Below are 24,793 nucleotides of genomic sequence, written 5' to 3'. Positions count from 1 at the left end.
CAGGATGTTATCCCAGCTCTGCCTTCCCCTCAAGCCTCAACAGCCCTCTGGCCAGCTGCTGCTGCTACTTTAACACCTAACAGCCTTCCCCAGGCAGGCAGTTCACAGGGACAGGCCAAACTCTTCCCCAGGAAAGTGCTGGGGGAAATGCCTGGAGTTACAGAGGGGGATGGCTCTTGCCTCACAGACCCACGAGCTGGCAGCAGACTCCAGCAGGAGAGCAGGATTTAATTATCAGGAAGGCACTGGCGCCAGCCTCGGCCTGATCATGTAAGATGAGCACAAAGCTGGGCACCAGCCCTCTCTGCTTGTGTGTAGACTCCAGAGATCATCTGACTCACCCCAGCCTGCCCTCACCACGCTGGCAGGGGTGCTGGCCATGCTGCAGGGGCAGTGGCTCCCTTGCAGCAAGTGCAGAGGTGTCTCAGAACGAGGAGATGAGCTGCAGTGCTTCAAGAAGAGTTGAAAGGCTTCGCTCTGCTTTTTGGTTCAGGTATTGCAGGTCCCCCTGGAGGCAGGGGCCAGAGGAATGGTTAAAGCAGGCCTGGCCAAAGGTCCTTTGAATCTGGGTCCAGCAGCAGTTCGAGAGAAGGTCCTTTCCTGGCTGCTGTTTCCCCTCAGACCTTCAGAAAGAGAACTTCTCACTTGGTAATGGAGAGCCAAACCCCAGCCTCCCCTCCAGGAGCATATGGGTTTGCTAAAGGGTGTTCCTGCCTGTCCCATGGGCATGCTGTCCTTGGCTGAGGGCTCTCCCTCTCCTCGAAGGTGGATGCCATGCAGAGCCTCCTGGGTTCACAGTGTCCAAAGATGCAGTTCCAGTAGTGTAATGCACAAGGCAGCCTGTGGTGTCCCACAGAGGCAGTGCTGCCCCACACAGGCAGTGCTGCTTCCCAAGCAGGGCCTGCTGTGTGCATCTCCAACAGCACAAAGGTGTCTCACCTCACACATGACAAGATGCCCATGTCCCAGGCTCTGTTTGCCCAGCCAGGTTCCTCACCTCTCAGGAGATGCTTCAGCACTGCAGGACTTAACCAACCTTGAACTTGAACCCAGGTGGTTTTTTTTCCCCCCCCATTGGTAAACCTCAGCTCAGTTTCCCTCCAGCTCTGACAGGAAAGAAGCTCTTGGGGAATGATCTACACTGACCATGCAAATGGGAGCCAGAGACCAGAGCAAGAGATTTGCATTTAAACAAATCCCAAAGAAGGGATCATGGAAATGCCACTGAGTTGTAGACAACACATTTCTGCCAGGCTCAGCTGGAACTTCACCAGAGGAGTATGAGCACTGACTTCACTCTGCTCTGGGAAGCTCATGCCAGACAAGCCTTCTGCAGAGCCCTGCAGGACCTGAGAGCTGGGACTTGTCACCAGTGGCCACGATGGAGACAGGTGAGTCTCAGCAGCTTGGCTTTTCACCAGCACCAAGAGGCATCTGCATGGCAAGGGCAGGGGAAGGACAAACTGTGCCACCCTTGGGCTCGCAGTTTCTCTCAGGAGAAACACAAATCAGAGGCAAGAATTGTGTCAAAATCTCCATGAGGCATCCTCAGTGCCTCAGGGACTTGAGAGCATCTGGGTAGGCTGAACTTCTGTTCCTTCAGAAAGCAGCAGATCTCCAAAAGACATCAAAATGATGTCCAAAAAAGAGGAGGAGGAGGGAAATTTGCTCAGTGCAGGTTCTCTCCCCCCACCCAGTGCTGCCAACAGCAAAGTTAGATGGAGTTTGAATAGCTCAGCCTTGGCTTCTCCACTGACAGCACCAAGCTCAGTGCTGGGAGGCTGGGCTGCCATGTTAAAAAGCAAGCTTAGAGGACACAGCCTCTCTTACTCAGAAGGGTCTGGACTCCTCTGAAGGAACTCTCATGCCATGGTGTTTCTGTTTCTGCCTCTCTCACCTGCTCTGCCCACAGCTTTGGAGTTCCAGCTGCATGGGCACGCTGAGTGCTTGTGCTTCCCAACTGCCCTCAGTAAAAAGAGCCCTGAGAAGGATGTAGAAGAGGGAGCTTGCCTCCTTGGGGCCATGAAAAGGTGGCATCCTCAGCACAGAGATCCCTCTCAGCTGCAAGAAGTGGTTTTCATGTCTGCCTGTGTCCTGGCTTGTCCACAGATGCTCACAGTGCACCCCTGGCATTCACTTCTGTGTTGGTGTTTAGAGAAAGGATGACTCCTATCATGGCCTTGAAAGGGAAGCACCTGGGCTACACAGGTTGATAGAATGCTGTGGGTTGGAATCATAGACTCATAGAACTGTTAGGGTTGGAAAGGACCTCAAGGCTCAGCCAGTTGCAACCCCCCTGCCATGGGCAGGGACACCTCACACTCCAGCAGGTTGCTCACAGCCACCTCCAGCCTGGCTGCAAACACCTCCAGGGATGAGGCTTCCACCCCCTCCCTGTGCCAGTCTCTCACCACCCTCATCTTAAGCTTTCTGGGACACTGCCTCTTGCAATCTGCCTGCCTTGTGCCCAGCCTTGGTTGAAGTCTCTCTGGTGAGTACTCAACCACCAAAGCCAAGTTGCAGTTGCCCCAACCCTGCAATTTCCATGGCCCTGGCCCAAGAGGAAGCATGTGGACTAATCCCAAGCCAGCACTGAGGTTCTGTGTTGTTTCAACTCCCTGCTCTTCCCTTTCTGAGCTCCCCATGTGTGTGTGTGCACCTGGGGACACAGTCTGATGAGGATGAAAGTGATAAACTGAGCCAAGTGACACATCCTGGAAAGCAGAGGGGCAGAATGATAAATCACAGGTTTGGAGATCAAACACATCAGCTGTGGAGTGGCTGTTTGTGTTCCCTCAGGAGGATGTGGCTGTGTGTTTTCCAAGGGATTAGCTTCAAAGCTAAGTTTTTCCTTGGAAGATCCCCATCATCAAAGCCCATGTGGGCACATTTCTCTGGCTCCACAGGTGTGAGCTCTCCCTGCAGGCACAGCTTGCCAGCCAGGATAAAAGAGCCGTCCTGGACATTGCACCTTGGTACCTCTCTCCCCTCCCTCGTGCCAAAAGGCCTGCACACAAGGGCAGGCCTCACAAAGCTTCACCCAGGCAGGGCAGGAGAGCAGATGCCTTTCACCTAGAGTCACACAAAGCCTATAGACAGGCTGCCTGTGCTGCAGGCAGAGCCAGGAAACAGAGCCAGGCTTGCCAGCAGCCTCTTGGCCCAGACACCGCCTTGGTGCCTTCCTCCATCACCCAGGAGGGCACCCCTCTGTGCTTGCTGGAGAAGCAAAGCAGACTTGAGCAGGCAGCTCCTTGCCTTCTGCTGAGCTCTGCACCCTGATTCACAGCACTGTTCAGAGGAGCCTCTCCAACTGGCTGGGGTTTTTCCACCTTTGCTGCACTGAGCTCAAAGCTCACAGAGTGATGTGCTGAAAGCCAGCACCTCCAGAAGGGGCTAAGCCACAGCACCTCTGCTGAAAGCAACAGAGGTTGGGTGGGGAAAGCCAGTTGTGCTGACACAGAAGGGAAGTGTTGGGTCCTCCAGAGCTCTGCTTGGGAACACAAAAGCCAAGCTCCATCAGCCAACCATATCTGCCTTTTCACAAGGGCTTGTAAGTGACAGGATGAGAGGGAATGGATTGAAGCTTGAGGAAGGTAGCTGTAGACTGGAGATAAGCAAGAAACTCTTGACAGGGAGGGTGGGGAGACACTGGCACAGGTTGCCCAGGGAGGCTGTGGATGCTCCCTCCCTGGAGGTGTCAGAGGCCAGGTTGGATGAGGCCTTGAGCTAGCTGGGTTGGTGTGGCATGTCCCTGGGCATGGCAGGGGCTTGGAACTGGATGTTCTTTAGGGCCCCTCCCAACCCAATCTCTTCTCTGAACCTGGCACAGAGGGAGCTGCATGGAAACCACACAGCACTGGATAGTAAAACAGAGAGGGTAGGACACCTCTGTCTTTGTCCTCTGCAAGTGAGCAGCCCTTGCTGTGGGGCTCCTGAAGGCTGACCTTGTGTTACTGATCAGCAGTCTCACACACTGCCTGACCTGCTGTCCAGGGCTGATTCATTTGCTTGTTACAGAAAGCCTGCACTTTATTGCAGAAAGTGAGGCATTTCCTGCCTCTGCAGCAGCCTCTTCTGGCTGCTCACTGCTTTCACCAGCCATTTCTAATGCTCATTTCATCCCCTCAGTGCCTGCAGACTTTAGCAAGCGTGTGTACCAGGGAGTGAGAGTGAAGCACACGGTCAAGGACCTGCTGGCTGAGAAGAGATCCAGGCAGAGCAGTGGCTCCTGCTGCAGTGTAAGTCCCTCCCTCCCCAGCTCTTGGGTCTCTAAAGCAGAGAAGTCCTGTCCTGTAAACCTGAGCAGGGCAGGCTGAGACTGGAGATTAGGAAGAAATTCATTGCAGTGAGGGTGGGGAGACACTGGCACAGGTTGCCCAGGGAGGCTGTGGATGTGCCCTCCCTGGAGGGGTTCAAGGCCAGCTTGGATGAGGCCTTGAGCAGCCTGGGCAAAGACATCTTCCACTACACCATGTCAGGGTGGTTGGAACTGGATGATGCTTAAAGTCCCTTCCAACCCAAACCACTCTGTGATGAGGCAGGGCCAGAGGAGGGACATGAAAATGCTCAAGGGGTTGGAGCACCTCTGCTGTAAGGCCAGGCTGAGGGAGCTGGGGGTGTTCAGCCTGGAGAAGAGAAGGCACCAGGAAGACCTAATAGCTACCTTTCAGCACCTGAAAAGGGCCACAGGAAGGATGGAGAAAGACTCTTCACAAAGGCCTGCAGGGATAGGATGAGGGGAAATGGCTTCACACTAGAGCAGAGCAGGTTTGGAGTGGGTGTGAGGAGCAAGTTCTGCACCGTGAGGGTAGTGGAGCACTGGAACAGGTTGCCCAGGGAGGTGGTTGGGGTCCCATCCCTGGAGATCATAGAATCAGTCAGGGTTGGAAGGGACCACAAGGATCATCTAGTTCCAACCCCCCTGCCATGGGCAGGGACACCCCACACTAGATCAGCCTGGCCAGAGCCTCATCCAGCCTGGGCTTAAACACCTCCAGGGACAGGGCCTCAACCACCTCCCTGGACAACCCATTCCAGGGCTTCACCACTCTCATGGGGAAGAACTTCCTCCTCACCTCCAGCCTGAATCTCCCCACCTCCAGCTTCATTCCATTCCCCCTAGTCCTATCACTCCCTGAGATCCTGAGCAGTCCCTCCCCAGCCTTCCTGTAGCCCTCTTCAGATCCTGGAAGGCCACAATGAGGTCACCTCGGAGCCTTCTCTTCTGCAGACTGAACAGCCCCAGCTCCCTCAGTCTGTCCTCACAGCAGAGCAGCTCCAGCCCTCTGCTCATCCTCCTGGCCCTGCTCTGGACACCTTCCAGCACCTCCACATCCCTCTTGCAATAGGGGCTCCAGAATGGAGAAAGACTCCAGAAGGGAGAAAGACTGGAGGGGCTCCAGGATGGAGAAAGACTCTTCACAAAGGCCTGCAGGGATAGGATGAGGGACAATGGCTTCACACTAGAGCAGAGCAGGTTTGGAGTGGATGTGAGGAGCAAGTTCTGCACCGTGAGGGTAGTGGAGCACTGGAACAGGTTGCCCAGGGAGGTGGTTGGGGTCCCATCCCTGGAGATACTCAAAGCAAGGCTCAACAGGGCTCTGGGCAGCCTGATCTAGTGGAGGATGTCCTTGCTGAGTGCAGAGGGGGTTGGGCTGGGTGAGCTCTGGAGGTGCCTTCCAGCCCAGCCCATTCTGTGTCCGATGATTCTGTGGCCGTGCTTCACCTGTGCCCTTTCTGGAGGCGGCAGCTTCAACGGCTGAGCTCACAAGCCCTCAGGACCTGTAAAACCTTTGCTGCTTGCTTTATGGCCCTTTGCTTTGTATTCCAAAGCTTTGCAGTTGCCTGTCTATCTCATGCAAAATCAGCACTGTTGCTAATTCCCCTCTGAGAGATGGAAAATTATTGTGCAGGGCAAACATCCTTGTTTGCTCGGATGATGAAAAGCACAGCTGTGAGGGCAGCTCTGTTGAGCTGGCACAATGCAACCCAGAATCAAAGCAAACAGGAGAGAGCAGGACACCCCTTTGGATAGCCATGGTGCAGAGTAATCCAGCTGCATCTTTTGTTCCAACCTCACCTCTGCTCCAGGAATCCCTGAGCCTTTCTCGTGTGTGCAAGGGGAGGTCTGTGGAGGAGATCCACGCTGCTGAGGAAAGGTTCTTGCTGAGCAGGGCTGAGCTGCTGGGCTGTTCAGTGAGGCAGCAGAACAGCAACAGTTTGGTGACAGACAGTGCCCTGATGGGAAACCAGTGTGTGCTGGGGTGAAAACCACCCCATCTGGGCTTCAAACCACCCCATCTGGGCTGCTTCAAACCACCCCATCTGGGCTGCTTCAAACCACCCCATCTGGGCTTCCCACCAACTGCAGGGCAGAGAGGCTTGGGCCAGGGCTGGAGAAAGGGTCTGGCTTTTCCCCTTTGGCTCATCCATAGGCATGAATCAGCAGTGACTGTCTGCAGCAGGAAAGGGATTGACCTTTTTTCCCCTCAGATGGGGAAAGTGGTAGGTACACAGAAGCAGCACAAAGCCCAGCAGCACTCAGAGGCCAGGGGCAGATCCTTCAGCAAACTTTGCTGTCAAGCAAGCCAGGGAGGTGCCCTGCCCAGACTGAGCTTGGGTTTCATTACTAATTTTTGTTACTTCAGCTGCTGTGCTACAGATGGAACCCAGGGAGGAGAAACACCAAAGCCAAAGTGTTCTGGAGTTCTGGAGCCCTTATTACAAGAAGGATCTGGAGGGGCTGGAAGGTGTCCAGAGCAGGGCCAGGAGGAAGAGCAGAGGGCTGGAGCTGCTCTGCTGTGAGGACAGAGAGAGAGTTGGGGTTGTTCAGTCTGGAGAAGAGAAGGCTCTGAGGAGACCTAATTGTGGCCTTCCAGGATCTGCAGGGGGCTACAAGAAAGCTGGGGAGGGACTTTTGAGGGTGTCAGGGAGTGATAGGACTGGGGGGGGGGAATGGAGCAAAACTAGAAGTGGGGAGATTGAGATTGGCTGTGAGGAAGAAGTTGTTCCCCAGGAGGGTGGTGAGAGCCTGGCACAGGTTGCCCAGGGAGGTGGTGGAAGCCTCATCCCTGGAGGTGTTTGCAGCCAGGCTGGAGGTGGCTGTGAGCAACCTGCTGTGGTGTGAGGTGTCCCTGGCCATAGCAAGGGGGATTGGAACTTGATGATCCCTGAGGTCCCTTCCAACCCTATGATACTATAGTCAGAGGGCACCACAGAGCCTCACTGCAGGGCCAGGTCGTTATTTTGACCTGGATCCTTGCCTTTAGCCCCCAAGGCAGCCTCATTGGTGAGCACTCCTGTGTTACAGAGGCAACAAAGGAACACAGCTCTGTGGAGTACCTCCCTCCCAGTATCTCTGCCCAGTCATGTGCAAGGCAGGCCAAGCTTTTCAGCAGCTGAATCTGCTGTGGACTCAAGTGATGCTAAGCAGACACACTGATGTGGTGCAGAAGGTCCAGCTACCCAAGGCCTGCAGCACTGACAGGAAGTAGTGCAGGGAGGAAATGACTTAATTAGTTTAAGCCATGCCCATCCTCCCCTGTTATGAAACCAGGAGCCAAGAGAAATCATGGAATAGTTTGGGCTGGAAAAGGCTTCTAAGATCATCCAGTCCAAGCAGCAACCCAGCACCACCACAGCCACCAAACCACATCCCCAAGTGCCATGGCCACAGGTTTCCTGAACCTCTCCAGGGACAATGACTCCACCACCTCCCTGGGCAGCCTGTGCCAGTCCCTGACTGCTCCTGCAGCACAGAAATCTTTCCTCACCTCCAGCCTAAGCCTCCCCTGGCACTATTCCAGGCCATGTCCTCTCCTTCTATCACCTGATCCAGGTCTCTGCAAGTGTGCAGGGGCCTGCCATGGCAAAGGTCAAAGGAGGGCTTTGATGATGTAGAGGCTCTTGCAATGGAGTTCAGGCAGGTAAAGCCCTTGCAGCTAATGTCAGCTCAGTGGTTGTCCATCACAGCTGAGTCCAAGGGGGGCTGCTGCCTGTGACAGAGAGCTTCAGTGGCTGCTGAAGAATCAGAACCAAAGATGAACTGCAGATGCACTGAGAATTCTAAATGCTCCACACTAGAGGCTGGAAACTGCCCAGAGACCGTCCTGTCCTACTAGCAAAGCCTCCCAGCTCTCATCACTGCAGCACTTTGACCTGCAGGCAGCATCTGTGCTACCTGCAGCTCCTATCTCAGCCTTCCCCTCACAAACAGGATGCAGCATTAGACTGCATCCCAGAGGGGTGGGCCCTAAATGCCAGTGCAAAGGTCTGCACCATTACTGTCAAAGAGTCTCCTCCTCAGTGAGGGCAGACAGAAGCTGGCTGCAGGACATGATGGCCATGGGCAGGCAGAGGAGGCAGTGGGCAAGAGCCCTGAAGCAGCAGGGGGCACTACTAAAATGGATGAGAGGAGTGTCTGCTGAGCCCAGATTTGCATGGGGAGGCTTCAGATCTGCAGGGCAGTGTGCTCTGATCCTCACTGAGCTCTGATCCTCACTGAGCTCTGAGGCTGAAGAGGGCCCAGATGGAGCCAGGTGCAAGCCCCAGCCTGACCCTGCAGTGTGAATGCTCTCATCTGCCCACGAGCCAAAGGGCTCCTTCCTGCCCCCTCCCATCACTCCTGCAGCCCCTGTGACTGGTGTGGGCTCATTTTCATGATGGAGCAGGGAGCAGCTGCAAGCCTCCCCCAGCAGCAGAAGGAAGTCCCAGCCCTGGCAAATTTAATTCAAATCTAAACCTCTAAATTTGGTTGCCTGCTATGGCAGGAACCTCCTGTTTGCACAATGCAAACTGGGAATAGCATGGCACCATCCCTGGCCAGGGCAGGAGGAGCTGCAGCCATGGGCACTGCAGCCATGGGCACTGCATTTCTGCTCCAGGGCTTTGGAGGTCTGGAGGCAGAACTTAATGAGACTCCCACGCCTGAGCTCTGCCCCAGGGGAGAAGATGCCTTTGCCACACTGCTTTGTAAGGAGTTAGCCACCATGGGCACCAGGGTCACTCAGAGCCAATTCTCCCTCACCTAGAGGCCAAGGGAAGGTTATTGCTGTAGCACCCAAGCAGGAGCTAGACAACTGCCAGCTGGTTCTGCTAGGACAGGGCAGCTAAGGAGGCTTTGTGCAGGGAGACACAGCACAGGAGAAGCAGGCTAGAACAGGGACAGTGCAAGAGCTGGCCAGCCTGATCTAGTGTGGGGTGTCCCTGCCCATGGCAGGGGGGTTGGAACTAGCTGATCCTTGTGGTCCCTTCCAACCCTGAATGATGATACTATGAAGATCTGCCTGCTCTGACCAGCTGAGGGCTTAGATGCCAGCTACTTGAGCCCTAGTTTGTGCCAACAGCAGAATGGTTGCTCAGCATTAGGGCTGCATTAAAGTTCCCTGCAGTACAGGAGTCAGAAGCCAGGTCTCTTGATCTTCCTGCTGCTACCAGCTCTACACAAGACCTCCTTGGCCTACATTTGCCAGCACCTGAGTGGCATCAGTCATGAGATCTTATAGTCAAGATCTTCATACTGGTAGCACCAAGGCTCAGATAGTGCATCTGAGTTATACCAGCACAGATTCATGGATGGTTTGGGCTGGGAGGGACCTTAAAGACCATCCAGATCCAACCCCCCCTGCCATGGGCAGGGACACCTCCCACCAGCCCAGTTTGCACAAGGCCTCATCCCACCTGGCCCTGAACAGCTTCAGGGAGGGGACATCCACAGCCTCCCTGGGCAGCCTGTGCCAGGGTCTCCCCACCCTCCCTTTGAAGAGCTTCTTCCTAATCTCCCCTCTAAACCTGCAATCCATCTTCCCAAAGCACCTGCTCAGAGAGCTGTCTTGCATGGGAAAGACCTTTGTAACATAACTTCATCTTTTGCAGGGCAACACCAGCACACCACAGCCACCTTTTGTCCAAGTGCCAGGTGAGGTTTTCCTCCACTGATAAATACCTTCCATGCAGCTTGGCCACTTAACACTGCCCCTGTCTCTCCTGCTCCAAAGTGAGCAAAGGAACACCAGGGCAGGACCACCCCTCAAAACAAAAAGAGCCCCAGGAGGAAAGCAACTGAAAGAGTCAGACCAGGAACGATGCAATAACAGAAAGACTCCTGGTGTCTGCTGGGATACTCCCAAAGAGGGGAAAGAGAGGAAATTAAAGCAGTTCCCACCTCTTTTGGTAGGCATTGGATCCTCTCTTTTCCCTCTTCATCTTGCAGGTTCCCATGGAGCTGAAGAGAGAAAGCACAAAGCCAGAGGCTGTTCTGTACCTTGAGCTCTTGGGCACAGAGTGGGGAATAAGTCCAGGCCAGTGGCAGATGGGTTTTGAGCTGTAGCCCCATCCTCCTCCTCCTCCTCCTCCTCAAGGGTGGTAGCAGAGCAAAGGCCACCAAAACTAACCTCAGTTTCCCTAGCCTCATACTTGCAGCTTCCCAGGACACATTTGGATTGCTGCAGAGGGAAGCCCCTAGATGGATCAGGGCAGTCTGAGGTGCTAAAAGCACTTGGCCTGACACACCTGTTTCAAACCAGGACTGATTCCTGCCCTGGCTGGTGCTAGAGACAAAAAAGGCTCTGCCCTGCACCTGCAGAGGTTCTGTAGCTCCCCAGGTGCTGCTGTCTTGATTTCCACTCAGCCAACTCTCTGTTTCTTCTGCCCACCCCAGGCTCACCCCCCGTGGCTGGCTACTATGGCATCAGGAGATCCTTCACAGCTGAGTTGGATTTCTCCAACACAAAGCAATTTGTCAGTGATGTCTACTCGTCCCCTCTAGGCTCCAAGACCTTCTCATGTGATTCCTCAGCCTCTCAGGGTTACTCAGCACTCCTGGACCCGTATCTCAGCGACCCCTATGGGGATTACCGTGCAGCTCCCCTCACAGCTGGTACCAGCTCCTTCTTCAGCCCTTCTTCCGTGCCCCCTCTCCTGCCATCCTTCCCCAACGACACAGCGCACTTCCTACTCGTGAGTGAGCCTACACTTCTGTCCCCCAGTGCAAGAGGACCCAAGCCAGAGCTGGGGGGAAGCCAGGGGCACTCCTATGGCAGAGGTGTGGCAGGACAGAGCCACAGAGGAGCACACAGCAGCCAGGGCAAGGCTGGGGAGGAACATTTTTCCTCTTTGCTGCCACCCTCCCTTTAATTGTCCCTTAGGAGATCAGATCCTGAATGAACAACCTCCCCAGAGCAACCACTCCACTAAGCTACTTCTATTTCTAGCAGCATCCTTTGCCAGCTCCAGGCTGCTGCCTATCCCCATCCCTGCTGCTGCCCAGGAGCCAGCTCCATTCACATCCCCAGGGCAGAGCTCCTGGGGCCTGTAGGGCTGGGGCTGCTCAGCCTCCCCAGGAGCTTCTTGCAGGCCTTCACCCCTACTGACAGCATGGAGGTTTCCTTTCAACAGCTTTAACACCAAATACTGCTCCAGAGCAACAGAAGTCCTTGAGTGTGCCATGCTCCAGCTGATCAGATGGGGCTGGTTGATCAGATGGGGCTGGGGTTGGACTCAGTGGCCTTGGAGGTCTCTCCTAAGCAGGCTGGTTCTGTGAGCCAGCCAGGCTCTGGGGGTAGCTTGATTTGATGAAGCCATGGATGCACCATTGCCTCCAGGACAAGCTTTTATTCTTAAGTGTCTTTCTTGCCTTTCCCTCCCCTCTTCCATGCAGAGAGAGCCCTGGGAGCAGGCCTCACCAGCCAGCCTCAGCCAGTCGGACAGTGCCTGCCCAGAGCCCCTGCAAGCGCTGCCTGCCGGCGCCAGCTGCCTCTCCTCACACGACCCCGGAGCTGCTTCCCCATACCGAAGCTCAGGCTGGACCCAAGGCATTCCTGGAGCCCAGCCTTACCCTCTGCATCCTCTGGAAGACGTCCCCTACTCCCCCAGCTACTCTGCCACCTCACCCTACTCCTTCTCACCATTCATGACTGTGGCAAATGAGCTTACCTCCAGGATGAGCCACCTCTCACCGGAGCAGGCACCGGAGACACCACCCCTTCATGACCCCTCTGCTTGGGCAAAAGAGGATGGGAGTCCCACCTGGGGGGCTTATGAAGCCAGGAGAACTTACTGATGAGAGAGAATAGCTGGAGGAAAGGAGAAATTGGTCATTATTGAAGCAAACTAATTACTTGTCTGCCTCTTCCCCCTAAAGCTGCTCCATCGAGCAGGGGATGCTCACAACATGCAAATGCTTTATGCTCTGTGTAGAAATACAATCACTTGGGTACAGCACATTCAGCTCCTGCTGGTGCCTTCTAGTGCTTTATGAAAGTCACTGCTCACAGCCCCAGTGTGCTGCAAGTAAAAACAGCTGCACCCTGGAGGCCTTTCCTACAAACGAGGATCTCAGGTACTTCTTTTCATAGCTTCACAGAATGGGTTGGGTTGGAAGGGAGCTTAAAGATCATCCAGTTCCAACCCCCCTGCCATGGGCAGGGACACCTCCCACCAGCCCAGCTTGCTCAAGGCCTCATCCAACCTGGCCTTGAACCCCTCCCAGGGAGGGAGCATCCACAGCCTCCCTGGGCAGCCTCTTCCAGTGTCTCCCCACCCTCACTATCAAGAATGTCTTTCTCTGATGATTCCAACGTCCCTCTTGCCCCGGATTAAACAGAGAGCTGTTCTCCCTCTTACCTACAGATCAACACAAGTGATGTGCCCCAAAGCCTTGTGCCAGCGGGCATGAGGCAGCCCCTTGCCAAGAGGCAGCCCCCCGGGGCTGGAGGTAGAAACAAGGCTGCGGTCCCAGTGCCAGGCTGGAGCCCGCGGCCACTAGAGGGCGCTCTGCACACACGAACCCGCCCAGCGCTGCCCGCAGCCTTCCTGGGTGCCGCCAGTGCCACCTGCTGCGCTCATGCCCCCCTTGCCCAGCTCAGTCCCCAACCTGCCACCCGCAGAAGCCTGGCTGGGCAGGAACAGGAGCTTTCCAGGAGCTGAGAGTGTGTAGTGATGAGATGCTCTAAGGCCCTTCCTTCCTTTTCCCCTCAAAACCTGGGGCTCATAGAGCACTTGGAGCCTCCTCAGCATCCATCAGGGGTCACAAGTGGCACTGGGGGTCACAGGACCAGGCCCAGAGCATTGCTTCGTGTCATGCTGCCTGCAGGCAGCTCTCTGCAGGGGAAGATGAGGACACAGCCCTACAGCTGCAGAGAAGCCTCTGGAAGCAGCACTGCAAGAGCTGCCAAGAGGGCCAGGCCAGCCCTCCACACACAGCCCTTCCTCCTGCAGACACCACCTAGCACCAGCCCTGGCAGCCCTCAGCCTGAGGCCCAGCGAGGTCCCTGCACCTCAGTGCACACACAGCAACTGCACAAGCCCCTTGCCCAGCCCACACCTGGCAGGCAACACCTCCCTGGCTCTTCAGGCACCTGCAGACCACCCAGAATGTGTTCTGGCATCAGCATAGGGAAGGGGAGATCCTAGTAGCTGTCCCAGAAGGGAAGGCTCCATACATTCTGCCCTGATAGCCTCTCACCCTGACCCTTCACAGCACAGCTGAGCAGCAGCTGCAAGAGCCAGAGCACCACAGCCCTGGTGCAATGTGCCTGGCAGAGTCCATTTGCGCCTAAAGCAGCTTGGCACAGCTGCCACTTCTACCTCATGGACTCTGCAGCTCACTGCAGCATCAGGAACTGGCCCCACAGCAGCCTGGGAGCCATCCCAGGGTCACTGCTGTAGGTTAGGCTTGGGAGGGATAAGGAAAGCTCAGCCCAGGGAAAGAGCCAGCAGCCAGAGCTGCTCTGCATGTGTTCTAAGGGCAGGGTGAGCTGAGCCTGGCTGCCCCCTCATTTGGTCCATAGGCACTGAAGGTAGGTGCAGAGCAACCCTGGGTAGCACTCACTCCCTCAGGCTGTTCCCCTGACTTGGGCCACAGCAAGGCAAGGAGCCTCAGAGCATCTCAGGGGTGTGCAGGTCTCCTTGCCCCACACTCAGCCCCTGTGCTCCCAAACCTGCATGAGCCCTCAGCCTGCTTCCACACCAGAAACAGCAGCACCACCAGGCTGCATTGCTGCCTGTAGCTGCTGGCTGACACAGTGGCAGAGCAGCCACCATCCATCTCAGCTGTACCTTCTGCAAGGGCCTGGAGTGGACAGGGACATGGGGTTGGGCTGCCTGCATTGCTGCCAGACTCTGGGGCAGAGGCAGGGACAGACATTTCTGAGCTGCCTTGGCAGTGTTTGGCCCTCTCTGACATCCTGCTCTTGACTAAGGCAGGCTCTGTGGGAGCACCCTGGGCACAGGTGGTTCAGGTTTCCTTAAGGCACACACAGCTCAGGCAGGACTGGAGCTGAGCAGCCCTGCATGCTCTGCTCACAGAGGTAAACATTACCCCAGGAGTGCCAACTCCCCAGCACAGCACCCACAGCCTCCCTGGGCTCTGCCCACCCACCTCCCATGCTTCAGCTTGAAGAAGCTGAACATAAAGGCTTTAGGTCCCAAACCATTTAGCATGGACAAGCCTGTGGTCCTCCCCTCTGCAAGACCCCTGCACAGCACTCTCCTTCTTGTGCTGTATCACAGGTGTGAGGAGAGGGCTTCTCCCCAGGGGAGGGCCAGTGGGAAGCATCCCTCAGTGCTGGCCTGAGCAAGGCTTGGCCTACCAGGAGCTGCAGGGACACGTTTCAGCTCAGGGGATGACATTGCCACTGTGACCACTCTCCACAGAAGTCAAATATATTCCTTCAGCTTAGAGGAAAAAGGAGGGGGGAGAAATCCAGCTGCAACAATAGCTCAGCCTGAACTGCCGGTAGATTATTAACAGCCTGGCCTGCTCTCTGCCTCAGCCAGCTCCTCCTGGGGCATGGCAGAGACAGTGGAGACCAGGGAGAAGCTTAACTGTAACCTCCAAAAACCATCCCAGCTATGTCACTGGGGTGACAAAGGGTGACCCAAAGCCCTGTGTCACCCTGCCACACGCTGGAGCCCCACAGCACTCAGGGCAGGCCATGATGAAGCACATGAGAGAGAGGCAAACCTGTGAAGCAAGGGCAAACAGCCTGAAATAGGGGGAAAATACAAATAAACTCCCAAATGAGCCCAGAATCTGGGCAGAGGGAAGGGAAAGCTGTGGAAGGAGCGGGGTGCAGGTAGCTACAGCTACCCTGGGTGTCCAGGGCAGCCTCTTTCCTTCCACCACGCCCACAGGCTGCCAGCTGGGCCCCAAAACCTTAGCATTTAGCCTTAAAATGTGGCCAAAAGGTGGAAAAAGCAGCTGAGCCCTTGGCAGAGCCTTCTCTGCAGGTAGCAAATGAAACATGAGAGGGCTGGAGCCCGGCCGGCGCATCTGAGGGGAAAACACTGAGCCGGTTTGAAGGCATCTGCTTCACTGGGGGGAGAGATGGCCAAAACCCTGCAAATGCCCCCAAAAGCAGGGGGTGGGGAGGGTGGCCCCAGCGGATCCTCTTCCCCCAGAACCTCTGCTAGATGGGGATGTGCTCAGCTCCACCAAAAGATAGCCCATTTTGTGGAGCCTTTGAATATTCAAATTGAAAGTATCGCGCAATCATTGATTGTCAAATCATTGGTTTCTAGAGGTTTTAAATACTTGGCATTAGGAGAGTAAAACTCAAACTTATACCCGTGGGGATAAAACCTTAATATTGCCGGGATCCACCTGGCACTGCCGCCGGGGGCCAGCGGCTCCCCTTCGCCCCCAAACCTGAAGCCTGCCTCCTCTTGCCCCCTCTCAACCTGCTCCGCGGCCAGGGCCGGGGCCGGGGCCAGCACTGCCGCCGCAGCGGGCAGCCGAAGAGGTGCTGCCGGCTCCCGCTCAGCATGTCCGGTAAGCCCCCCCTGCGCCCCGCTCCCCTCCCGCCCCCGCCGCCCCCATTCGGGGCCGCTTCGGGGGTTGCCGGGGTCACTTCGCGAGTGAGGCAACCTCGCCTGCCAAAGCCAGGAGGAAGCGGGGAGGGCGGGGAGGAGGCGAGGAGGAGGCGAGGGAACGGCTGCTGCCTGCCAAGTGCCAGCCCCGGCGCCGCTGCCGCCGCTGCGGGACCTCCGCGGGTCGCGGCGCAGCGGAGCTCAAGGAGCAGGGGCGCAGCGGCCGGCGGGGGGAGCCGGGGCGCAGCGGAACCCGCACGGCAAGGCTCGGCAAGGCACGGCAAGGCACGGCAAGGCACGGCACGGCACGGCACGGCGCTGCCAGCCCTGCGGCACCCCGGCGCTCCCCAGCCCCTGCGGCTCGCTGGGCGCCGCGGCTCCCTCCCGACACGGTCTGCCCTTGCCACGCTGCTCTTCAGCCTCGGCTTGCCCTGACCGCCCTGCTCCCCGACCCCTTGTCCACCCTGACCCCAAGGCTTCCTCTTGTCACCCTGCTCCTAATTCGCAGCCCACCGGAGTGCCTGACTCCCAGCCCAGCCTGAGCATCCTGCTCCCTGACCTTAGCTTCACTGCCCTGCACCTTCCACCCACCCCTTGCCAGGTCAGGAGAGCTGGCCCTGGCAGCCCTGCTCTGGATGTTTCATCTGCACGCAGACTGAGGGTGCTTGGAGGAGCAGAATCCTTGGGGCACAGTGATCTGCCTTGGAGCTGGGGGCTGCCAGCCAGCCAGCCCCCTGGTTATAGATGCATCCCTACCTCTTAAGTCACTCCTAGTGTGGCCCCTTGCTCAGTCCAGCCCCCTGAGCACATTCACAGATTACAGCAGGTTGGAAGGGATCCCCAAAGATCATCTTGCCCAAAGCCCCTGCAGGGAGGTCTCCAGAGAAGGAGACTCCAACTAGACCAGAGCACAAAGCCAAACCTGCAGAAGGGGCTGCTTGGTCAGGGTCTTGGCTGGCTAAAGGGAGGCCTGGGAACAAGGTGTTACTAAACTCAACCCTTCCCTCCTGTCATTTCCTTCATCTTTGTTTTGCTAAGTAACCCCCAAAACATAAAAATATGACCTTAAGAACTCCCAGATGCTGAGAGCTAAATGCCCTGAAGGCAAACCCAGCTCAGCCTTCCTGCAGGGACCTGCGTGCCTGCCACAGCTTGCCCTCAAGCAGAGCACCGAGGGGGCAGACAGGAGGCTGAGGATGCTCTGTAGCCATCAGCAAGAGGGAGAGGTTCTATCAGACCAGGACAATGCCTGCAGCCTGGAATTTGCTGGCCATGCAGAGGGAACCTGCAGGTCCAGCACTGTCCCCTTGCTGCAGGCAGCAGCCAGAGGAGAGGGAGCCTGCAGCCAGCTGCCTGCAGGATGAGGTGGCACTGGTGGTTGCAGGATCTGCTGCTGGATAAAAATATCAGCAGGAAGTTAGAAGAGAAGCAGAACTGCCAGGGGCTCTGAGTATTTTACCATGAGCACAGCAATTTCTTCAGAGGAGGTAAATTCTTTACCATTTCCTGTACTAAAAATGCTTCAGCAGGTAGCAGCCTGGCTGCTGATAGCTTTGGGGTGGATTAAAGACTTCCTAAATGCTTGTTTGATATTAAAAGGCAGTGGTGCAGAAATGAAGGAAACAGAGAGAGGGAGGGAGAGAGAGAGATCATCTACACACTGCAAGAAGTGATGAATGGAAGGAGTCCTTTTATTTGTGCTTGGTGGAGCTCTCTGAATCTCTGCCCAGACACTTCCATTGTTTCATTCCTCATCCTCCTCTGCCAGCTGAAGTGCTTCCCACAGTTACTTGTGGGTCCCAAGCGTGGCAAATATGAGAGGAATGTAAATAAATTCAACAGCAGCAGCAGGTGGGAGCTTGGCAGTAGGACACCTGGAGGGTGGGGAAGGGAAGGAGATGGAGATAAAAGACAATGAAACATTTCTGATTATGAAACACAACCAGCACCAAGTGCTCCACAAGCTTGGATGGCAGGAGCCAGAGAGCACAGAGGGTTTAACAAGTCAGCTGCCTGAAAACCTGCAGGGTTTGCTCTGAAGGTTTCCCACCTCAGGAAACATTTCCCCCACCAATTCCTTTCAGGAAAGCCCAAGGTGTATCAAGGTGTGAGAGTCAAGATCACAGTGAAGGAGCTGCTGCAGCAGAGAAGAGCAAGGCAAGCAGCAACCACTGCAGCAGTGAGTAAAACTCTCTTGGTGTCTGTTTTGTCTCTTCTCTCTTGATCCTTCTCTCTCTCTGGGCCCAGGAGACTGTCAGAGTCCAAATGTAGCAGGCTGGTCAGGATGGAGGAGAAGAATGTTCAGCCAGGGTAGCTGCAGCAGTGATCTAAACAGGTGATGGGCAGAGCCATTAGTGCAGGGGAAGAGCAGAGCTGGTTGTCCAGGAGTGTGACTCACTCTGGGAGGAGAAGCCCAGGTGGACAAATTTCAGTCCAACTCACAGGATGTTAGAGGCTAGAAGAGACCTCTGGAGATCTCCCACTCCCACCCCCCTGCCAGAGCAGGAGCATAGAATCCAGCACAGGCTGCAGAGGAACACATCCAGATGGGTCCTAAAGTCTCCAGAGCAGGAGACTCCACAACCTCTCTGGGCAGCCTGCTCCAGGGCTCTGGGAGCCTCACAGTGAAGTTCCTCCTCATGCTGGGGTGGAACCTCCTGTGCTGGAGTTTATATCCATTGTCCTATCCCAGGGTGCAGGTGAGCAGAGCCTGTCCCCTCCCTCCTGACCCCCTCAGCCATCATATTAAATCCCCTCTCAGTCTTCTACAGTTCCCATAGCAGCTGCCTCCCGTTCAGGACGTGGCCTGCCCAGGCTGAAGCATGCACCACACTGTTGTACAGCATCAAGTGATGCCCAGGGCATGCCTTCAGCTCAACCTGGGCAGCTTTGAGGAGCCACCAGTGCCAAGCCCTGCCACACTACAGCTCCCTTAACCTCCCCCTTTCCCCCCAAGTCTCAGCCCTCCAGGAAGCTGCTTTCAGCCACCCTTACCGCTGGAGGCTTTCTCTTGTCCGGTTGGATCAGGCAGAAAATGAGGGCAGGAAGGGGACCATGGCTCCAGCAGCTCCCAGGCAGTGGAGAGGGTTTGGGAATCTGGGGCTCAGCAACAGCCCCAGACTTTAGCTAGCAGAAAGGATGGGGGAAAAAAAGGTATGGGGAAAGCCCCTTAAGCAGGGCTCCATCCTGCTCCATCAGGGCTCCTTAGCAGAAGATTCAGCTGTGCCTGACTGAATTTAGGTCTCCAACTTTTCCAGTGCCACCTGGGCAGCAACTAGCCCCAACCCTTCTAAAGGAGGGGACAGAGATCTCTGTGTACACACACACACACTCTCTCACTCTTGCAGTCTTTGCAGGAGCCCTCTAGCTCAGGCCACTCCAGGGATTTGCATACAGAGGTTGGTAAATCATCACTGCTTCCTGGTTCATGACATTACAGCTTTGGATGCTTTTCAGATCTCATCTCCCACCTCCTGTGCCTCCTTGCAGCTGATTGCACACAAAGCTGCTCAGCCTAGGAGGTGCAGGAGGAGAGGCCTGAGTGAGCTGTGTGTGTGCAGCTGCTGGGCTTTGGGAGTGCTACTCCTCCCCTCCAGCCCTCCCGGGAGCAGCCTCTTCACCACAGGCAGGTGGCACAGGGCTGCATGCAACTGGTTGCTGCTTGTTTTGCTCACACAGAAGTGAGAGGTGGCAGGGCAGGAGGTTACCTTTGTGATCTGCAGTAGGTTACCTTTGTGATCTGCAGGAGGTACACGTTGTCCTGGAGAGGCTCCAAAGGTTAGGGCCAGCAGGATAAGCTGAACCTGGAAGCTTCTGCTGCTGGTGGAATGGCTCTGTCTGCTTTCTCCCACGTCTGCAGCCAAAGACAAGAGCAACCCTGCAGGCAATTCCAGCCCAGAATAGCCACTAGTTAATTAATAAATGCAGGGGGATGTGCTAGGAAGTTGTTGCTAGGGAGATGAGCCACTGACTCCAGAGCATCTTTGAGTGAAGGCAATGCAGGGCAAGTCTCTATGAATGAAAGCAGGTTTTGTACTTGCAGAATGCAAACCTGATCCCGAAGAAGACTCCAAATTCCAGTTGGGCTGGAGTTCTCCCCTCCAGCTGGTCAGCTTCCTAGAACAGACTGATCTGCTGCTTCAACTTCCAGCATCCCCTAGGGAATGGGGCTCTCTGGGTTTGTAGAGGCTGTGGGTACCAGTGCCAAAGCTGCCTCTCAAATGACATCCACCACCAAGCATGGCAACCCAGCCTGATGCCCAGCCGTGGGCAGCTGTCTTCAGTCGTGCTGGGAGGGTTACCACTACAAATCTTAGTTATTCTCCATCATATTGATCCCCTACAAATTCTCTGGGATCCCTCCACTGTGGTGGTCATGATCCCAGACTTAACACCTCTTAGTTTCAGAGGCAAACCACTGACTGAAGGGCAGCAGTGCAGGGGGAGGAGGGAGGGCAGCAGTGCAGGGGGAGGAGGGAGGGCAGCAGTGCAGGGGGAGGAAGGAGGGCAGCAGTGCAGGGGGAGGAAGGAGGGCAGCAGTGCAGGGGGAGGAAGGAGGGCAGCAGTGCAGGGGGAGGAAGGAGGGCAGCAGTGCAGGGGGAGGAAGGAGGGCAGCAGTGCAGGGGGAGGAAGGAGGGCAGCAGTGCAGGGGGAGGAAGGAGGGCAGCAGTGCAGGGGGAGGAAGGAGGGCAGCAGTGCAGGGGGAAGAGCAGTCCAGCAAGGTGCTGTATCAAAGGCTTTACCCCAGGCTGATGTTGTGCTCCTCCAGTGCCCTTGCAGGCTCAGGGAGCAATCACGTTGTGCATCTTAATCTCATCCTCTAAGCCCTGGGGAAGTTTTCCATCTCCCAGGCGTGAGGTGAATAAGAGTCAGGCAACCAGGCTGAAGCAGAATCCTGACTTACCTCAGCGTGCTGCAAGAGGTCAAACTGTCTCCACAGCTCCTCTTTTCTCCCCTTGTCTCCGGTCAGGTTTCTTGGGGCGGCAGCAGCAGCAGCGACATCCAGTTTTCAGAGTCTGTGTCTCCTCCTCACCCAGGTGGGTACAAAGCCTATCCTCATCGCCCCTTTCCCACCCCCCCTTCCCCATTTCTTTTTCCCACAGCCCAGCGTCTTCCCAGCCCTCGGCTGAGGCAGGCGCTACCAGATAACCGCGGTGCAGCCAATCAGCACCTGAAAGGAGCCCATGAAATGCAGATGAGGCTGCCGTGAGGCCAGCAGGGTACAAATCACCCTGCTCAGCAGCCTGAGCCCGGCTCTTATTTCTGCAGCAAGGAGCAAGGTTCCCCTGGGGAAGGAACGCTAAGGACTAACACTGCTGGTGGCACCGTCTCCAGGCTGCAGCCTGCGGGTCCGACCGGAGCTAGAGGGTCAGGTGGCCCTGGGGCACCTTGCTGAGCTCTGTCCTTGCTGAGCTCTGTCCTTGCTGAGCTCTGTCCTTGCTGAGCTCTGTCCTTGCTGAGCTCTCTCCTTGCTGAGCTCTCTCCTTGCTGAGCTCTCTCCTTGCTGAGCTCTCTCCTTGCTGAGCTCTCTCCTTGCTGAGCTCTCTCCTTGCTGAGCTCTCTCCTTGCTGAGCTCTCTCCTTGCTGAGCTCTCTCCTTGCTGAGCTCTCTCCTTGCTGAGCTCTCTCCTTGCTGAGCTCTCTCCTTGCTGAGCTCTCTCCTTGCTGAGCTCTCTCCTTGCTGAGCTCTCTCCTTGCTGAGCTCTCTCCTTGCTGAGCTCTCTCCTTGCTGAGCTCTCTCCTTGCTGAGCTCTCTCCTTGCTGAGCTCTCTCCTTGCTGAGCTCTCTCCTTGCTGAGCTCTCTCCTTGCTGAGCTCTCTCCTTGCTGAGCTCTCTCCTTGCTGAGCTCTCTCCTTGCTGAGCTCTCTCCTTGCTGAGCTCTCTCCTTGCTGAGCTCTCTCCTTGCAGCAGCCATAGGGGTGAGAGGAGCATCAGGTTTTCAGCGGGACAAAGTTTTCCCCTCCTGGGAAAGAGTGAGGGAAGAGCTCACAGAGCCTGCAGTTATTCTGCAGCCAAAGCAGGGGACCTGAAAGGTTGGGCAGGTGTGAATATATACATGGCATGGACAAGCAAACCATTAGCTCACCAATATTTGGGACTCAATTTGCTTGTGTTAACACAGACAGGTGAGGCACAGCACAGGTTCTGCAGGCTGGGAACTCTCTGTCTGGTTAGGGATTTTGGGTGCTTCTGACTTCCTCCCCAGGTCCAGCCAAGCACTGCCAGCTTCAGCCTGCAAACACATGGCTCTGACTCTGCCTCCTCCAGAGCTGCCCCACTCCCACTGCCTCCTCCAGAGCTGCCCCACTGCCTCCAGACTTGCCTCATTGCCTCCAGACCTGCCCCACTGCCTCCTCCAGACCTGCCCCACTGCCTCCTCCAGACCTGCCCCACTGCCTCCTCCAGACCTGCCCCACTGCCTCCTCCAGACCTGCCCCATTGCCTTTAGACCTGCCCCATTGCCTTTAGACCTGCCCCACTGCCTCCAGACTTGCCTCATTGCCTCCAGACCTGTCCCACTGCCTCCTCCAGACCTGCCCCACTGCCTCCTCCAGACCTGTCCCACTGCCTTCAGAGCTGCCCCATTGCCTCCAGACTTGCCTCACTGCCTTTAGACCTGCCCCACTGCCGCCTCCAGACCTGTCTCACTGCCTCCAGACCTGTCCCACTCCACCTGCAGAAGGCTTTCCCTTCAGCCATAATTGAACAGAGCATGAAAAGATAATCATTCTGCTAAGCCAGGCCTGCTGTGAGCTGTCATGCCCCAGCAAGCAAGCTGCAGCACTGAGAGCTTTCTAGGAACTTGCCCTTCCACAAGTGCCACCACGTGGATGTGATGCCAAGGTAGCAGGGACTTCCTTCATTCTGGCTGCTCAAAGCTTTGCCTCCTGGAGGGCTGTTTGGAGAAGAGAAGAGCAAATTATTCTCCTGTCCTGCTCCTTTTCCTGGAGTCTGGGTGAGGCAAAGCTGTTGGGCATTAATCACTGCATGGCAAGCTCCTGGGTCTGTAGGCAGCTGGCATTGGAAGGGAAGGCTGGGAATCAAGAATCTGAGCGAGCTTCCAGGTGGATTCCTGTCCAGAAGGGGACCAGAAAGGTTTCTAGCAGTATTTCAAGAGCTGTGGAGCTTTCCAGGGAGGCTAAAATCCCCCACACTGTGCCCAGGCTGCTGAGCAGCCTTCTGCTATCTGCTGCCCTAGGAAGTTCCCACTGAACTTGAAGGGTCTTTGTCCTTGCCTAAATCCACAGGGCTACTAAACCCTCTCTGGTTTACCTTCTCTCCTAGCACCTTTTGATGCAGAGCCCATCTCCTCTGTTCCCACCTACTGCCCATCATGGCAGTTTTCCAGCTGCCTCTCCTGTGAGGAAAGCCCCAGCTATCTGGAGCAGCTGGTGGATTCCTGTCTGCAGACAGAAGCACCTCTAGACCCAGCCTTCAATGCTTGCCAGACAGCCTCACACTACACCTCAGATGCCTTCCAGCCAGTCCCACTCTGCTTTAACCAGGGCCTGGTAAGTTTGTGCCCCCAGGGGAGCAGCACTCAGAGGGAAGGTGGGGAAGGGAATCACACCCAGGGGCAGAACAGCAGCGGAATGCTTTGGAAATGTGGCAGCTTTGGGGGGGGCAGGCTGCTGGTGTGGACTTCCACATGGATTTCCATCAGGAGCAAGGGGCAAGGAGGCTCAGCCACCCCCAGAGAGAGGCTGTAGGACAGGGAATGTCCCCTCTGCAGACCCTGCAGGTGTTCTGCAAAGAATAGCCCAGCTCCTGCTAGGGGACCTCTAACTTGCAGAGAAGGTTCCTGAGAAGGAATGTCACAGAAATTACCCTTTGGGGTTGGGCCTGAAAGGGCCAAAAGTGCTCCTGGAGCAGGCAGACCCTGCTGAGGAAGGCAGTGGCACGTTGGAGTGGAAGCCTTCAAGTGTCATGAGGTCTGTGTTGATGATCCTCGAGGTCTCTTCCAGCCTTAGTTGCACTGTGAAGTGAAGATCAGAGCTCTCCTAAGTGTGGTGCAGAATAAACAGCAGAGCCTGGCTGAGCTCTGCCCCTGCTCTGGTCACCGTTTTGGTGCTGAATCACAGCACTGTTTCAGCTGTGGTCCCTTCCAGCCTGGCAGTCTGTGCTCCTGGCTGCCCTGCACCTCTCCCCAAGCGCCCCCCTGAACCCCCCTGCTTCCTTTTGTCTCCTCTCCCCCTGCAGGCTGCCGGCTGCCCCAGCTCAGCTGACCTGCCCAGCCCGCTGAGCCACAGCTGCTCCCCTCCCCAGCTCTCTCCTTTCACTCCACCGCCCCACGGCTCACCCTCTGCCCTCGACACCAAGACCTGTGGCTACCCTGCCGAGGAGTGGTCCTGCCATACCCCCTCCCCATACCCCCCCCCTGCCTGCTGCTGCACGGCCTGTGGCTCCCAGCATGGGGACAGCAGGGCCCCACAGTGCTTCTCCTGCCCCGGCACAGACTGCATGGACTACCTCCCACCCCTGGCTGATGACTTCTTCAGGAGGGATAGGACCTGTGACATCTGCTATAGCTAGTGGGGGCTGTGGTTTTACACATCCACTGTACCCAAATCAGGTTAATTGCCCATGAACTATGCAAAGCTGCCCTGCCCAGCACAATCCACTCAGCTCTTCACTACTCACACCTCTTCTACACCATGCTGTCACTACATTAGTCCTGTCCTGAATGATCAGAGGCTATCTTGGGGCTGTCTGGGGGGTTGGGGGAGGGTTTGGTAGGGAGGGTTGGGGGGGTTTTGATGTTTTTCTTACCAAAGAGATGTTTGAAGCCAGCTCTTTTTGATACAAATAAATACCTTGGTATGCAAGCTGAAGCCTGCTCATTCCTCCTGTGACAGGCAGGCACTGGGGAGGGTTATCCAGGGAGGTGGTGGAGGTGACCATCTCTGGAGGTGGTCAGGAAGTGTGTGGCCATGGCACCTGGGGACATGGGTTGATGGCCATGGTGGTGTTGGGTTGATGGTTGGGCT

At 56.2% G+C, this 24,793-nt stretch overlaps 2 protein-coding genes across 2 annotated transcripts; both read left to right on the top strand.

Annotated features, from left to right (window-relative positions):
- The first annotated feature begins 1,267 nt into the window (after positions 1-1,267).
- POU2AF2 (POU class 2 homeobox associating factor 2) lies at positions 1,268-12,219 on the top strand. The gene is made up of 5 exons (XM_068159905.1): positions 1,268-1,391; positions 4,129-4,238; positions 9,874-9,916; positions 10,658-10,956; positions 11,657-12,219. The coding sequence occupies exons 1-5, from the start codon at positions 1,382-1,384 to the stop codon at positions 12,056-12,058; spliced, it is 864 nt and encodes a 287-aa protein (XP_068016006.1). The 5' UTR covers positions 1,268-1,381; the 3' UTR covers positions 12,059-12,219.
- Positions 12,220-17,824: 5,605 nt separating this feature from the next.
- POU2AF3 (POU class 2 homeobox associating factor 3) lies at positions 17,825-24,515 on the top strand (the record flags this gene model as incomplete). Its single annotated transcript, XM_068159893.1, has 4 exons — positions 17,825-17,986; positions 20,777-20,843; positions 23,091-23,317; positions 24,006-24,515. Coding segments are annotated over 4 exons (789 nt in total), but the record flags the coding sequence as incomplete, so codon positions are not given.
- Between the last annotated feature and the right edge of the window lie 278 nt (positions 24,516-24,793).

Source organism: Melanerpes formicivorus, unplaced genomic scaffold, assembly GCF_026170545.1.
Source record: "Melanerpes formicivorus ecotype bairdi unplaced genomic scaffold, bMelFor1.0.p_v2 SCAF_47, whole genome shotgun sequence".
NCBI lineage: Eukaryota > Metazoa > Chordata > Aves > Piciformes > Picidae > Melanerpes > Melanerpes formicivorus.
The sequence above is the reverse complement of the archived record's forward strand: the minus strand, read 5'-3'. Positions and strand labels throughout refer to the sequence as shown.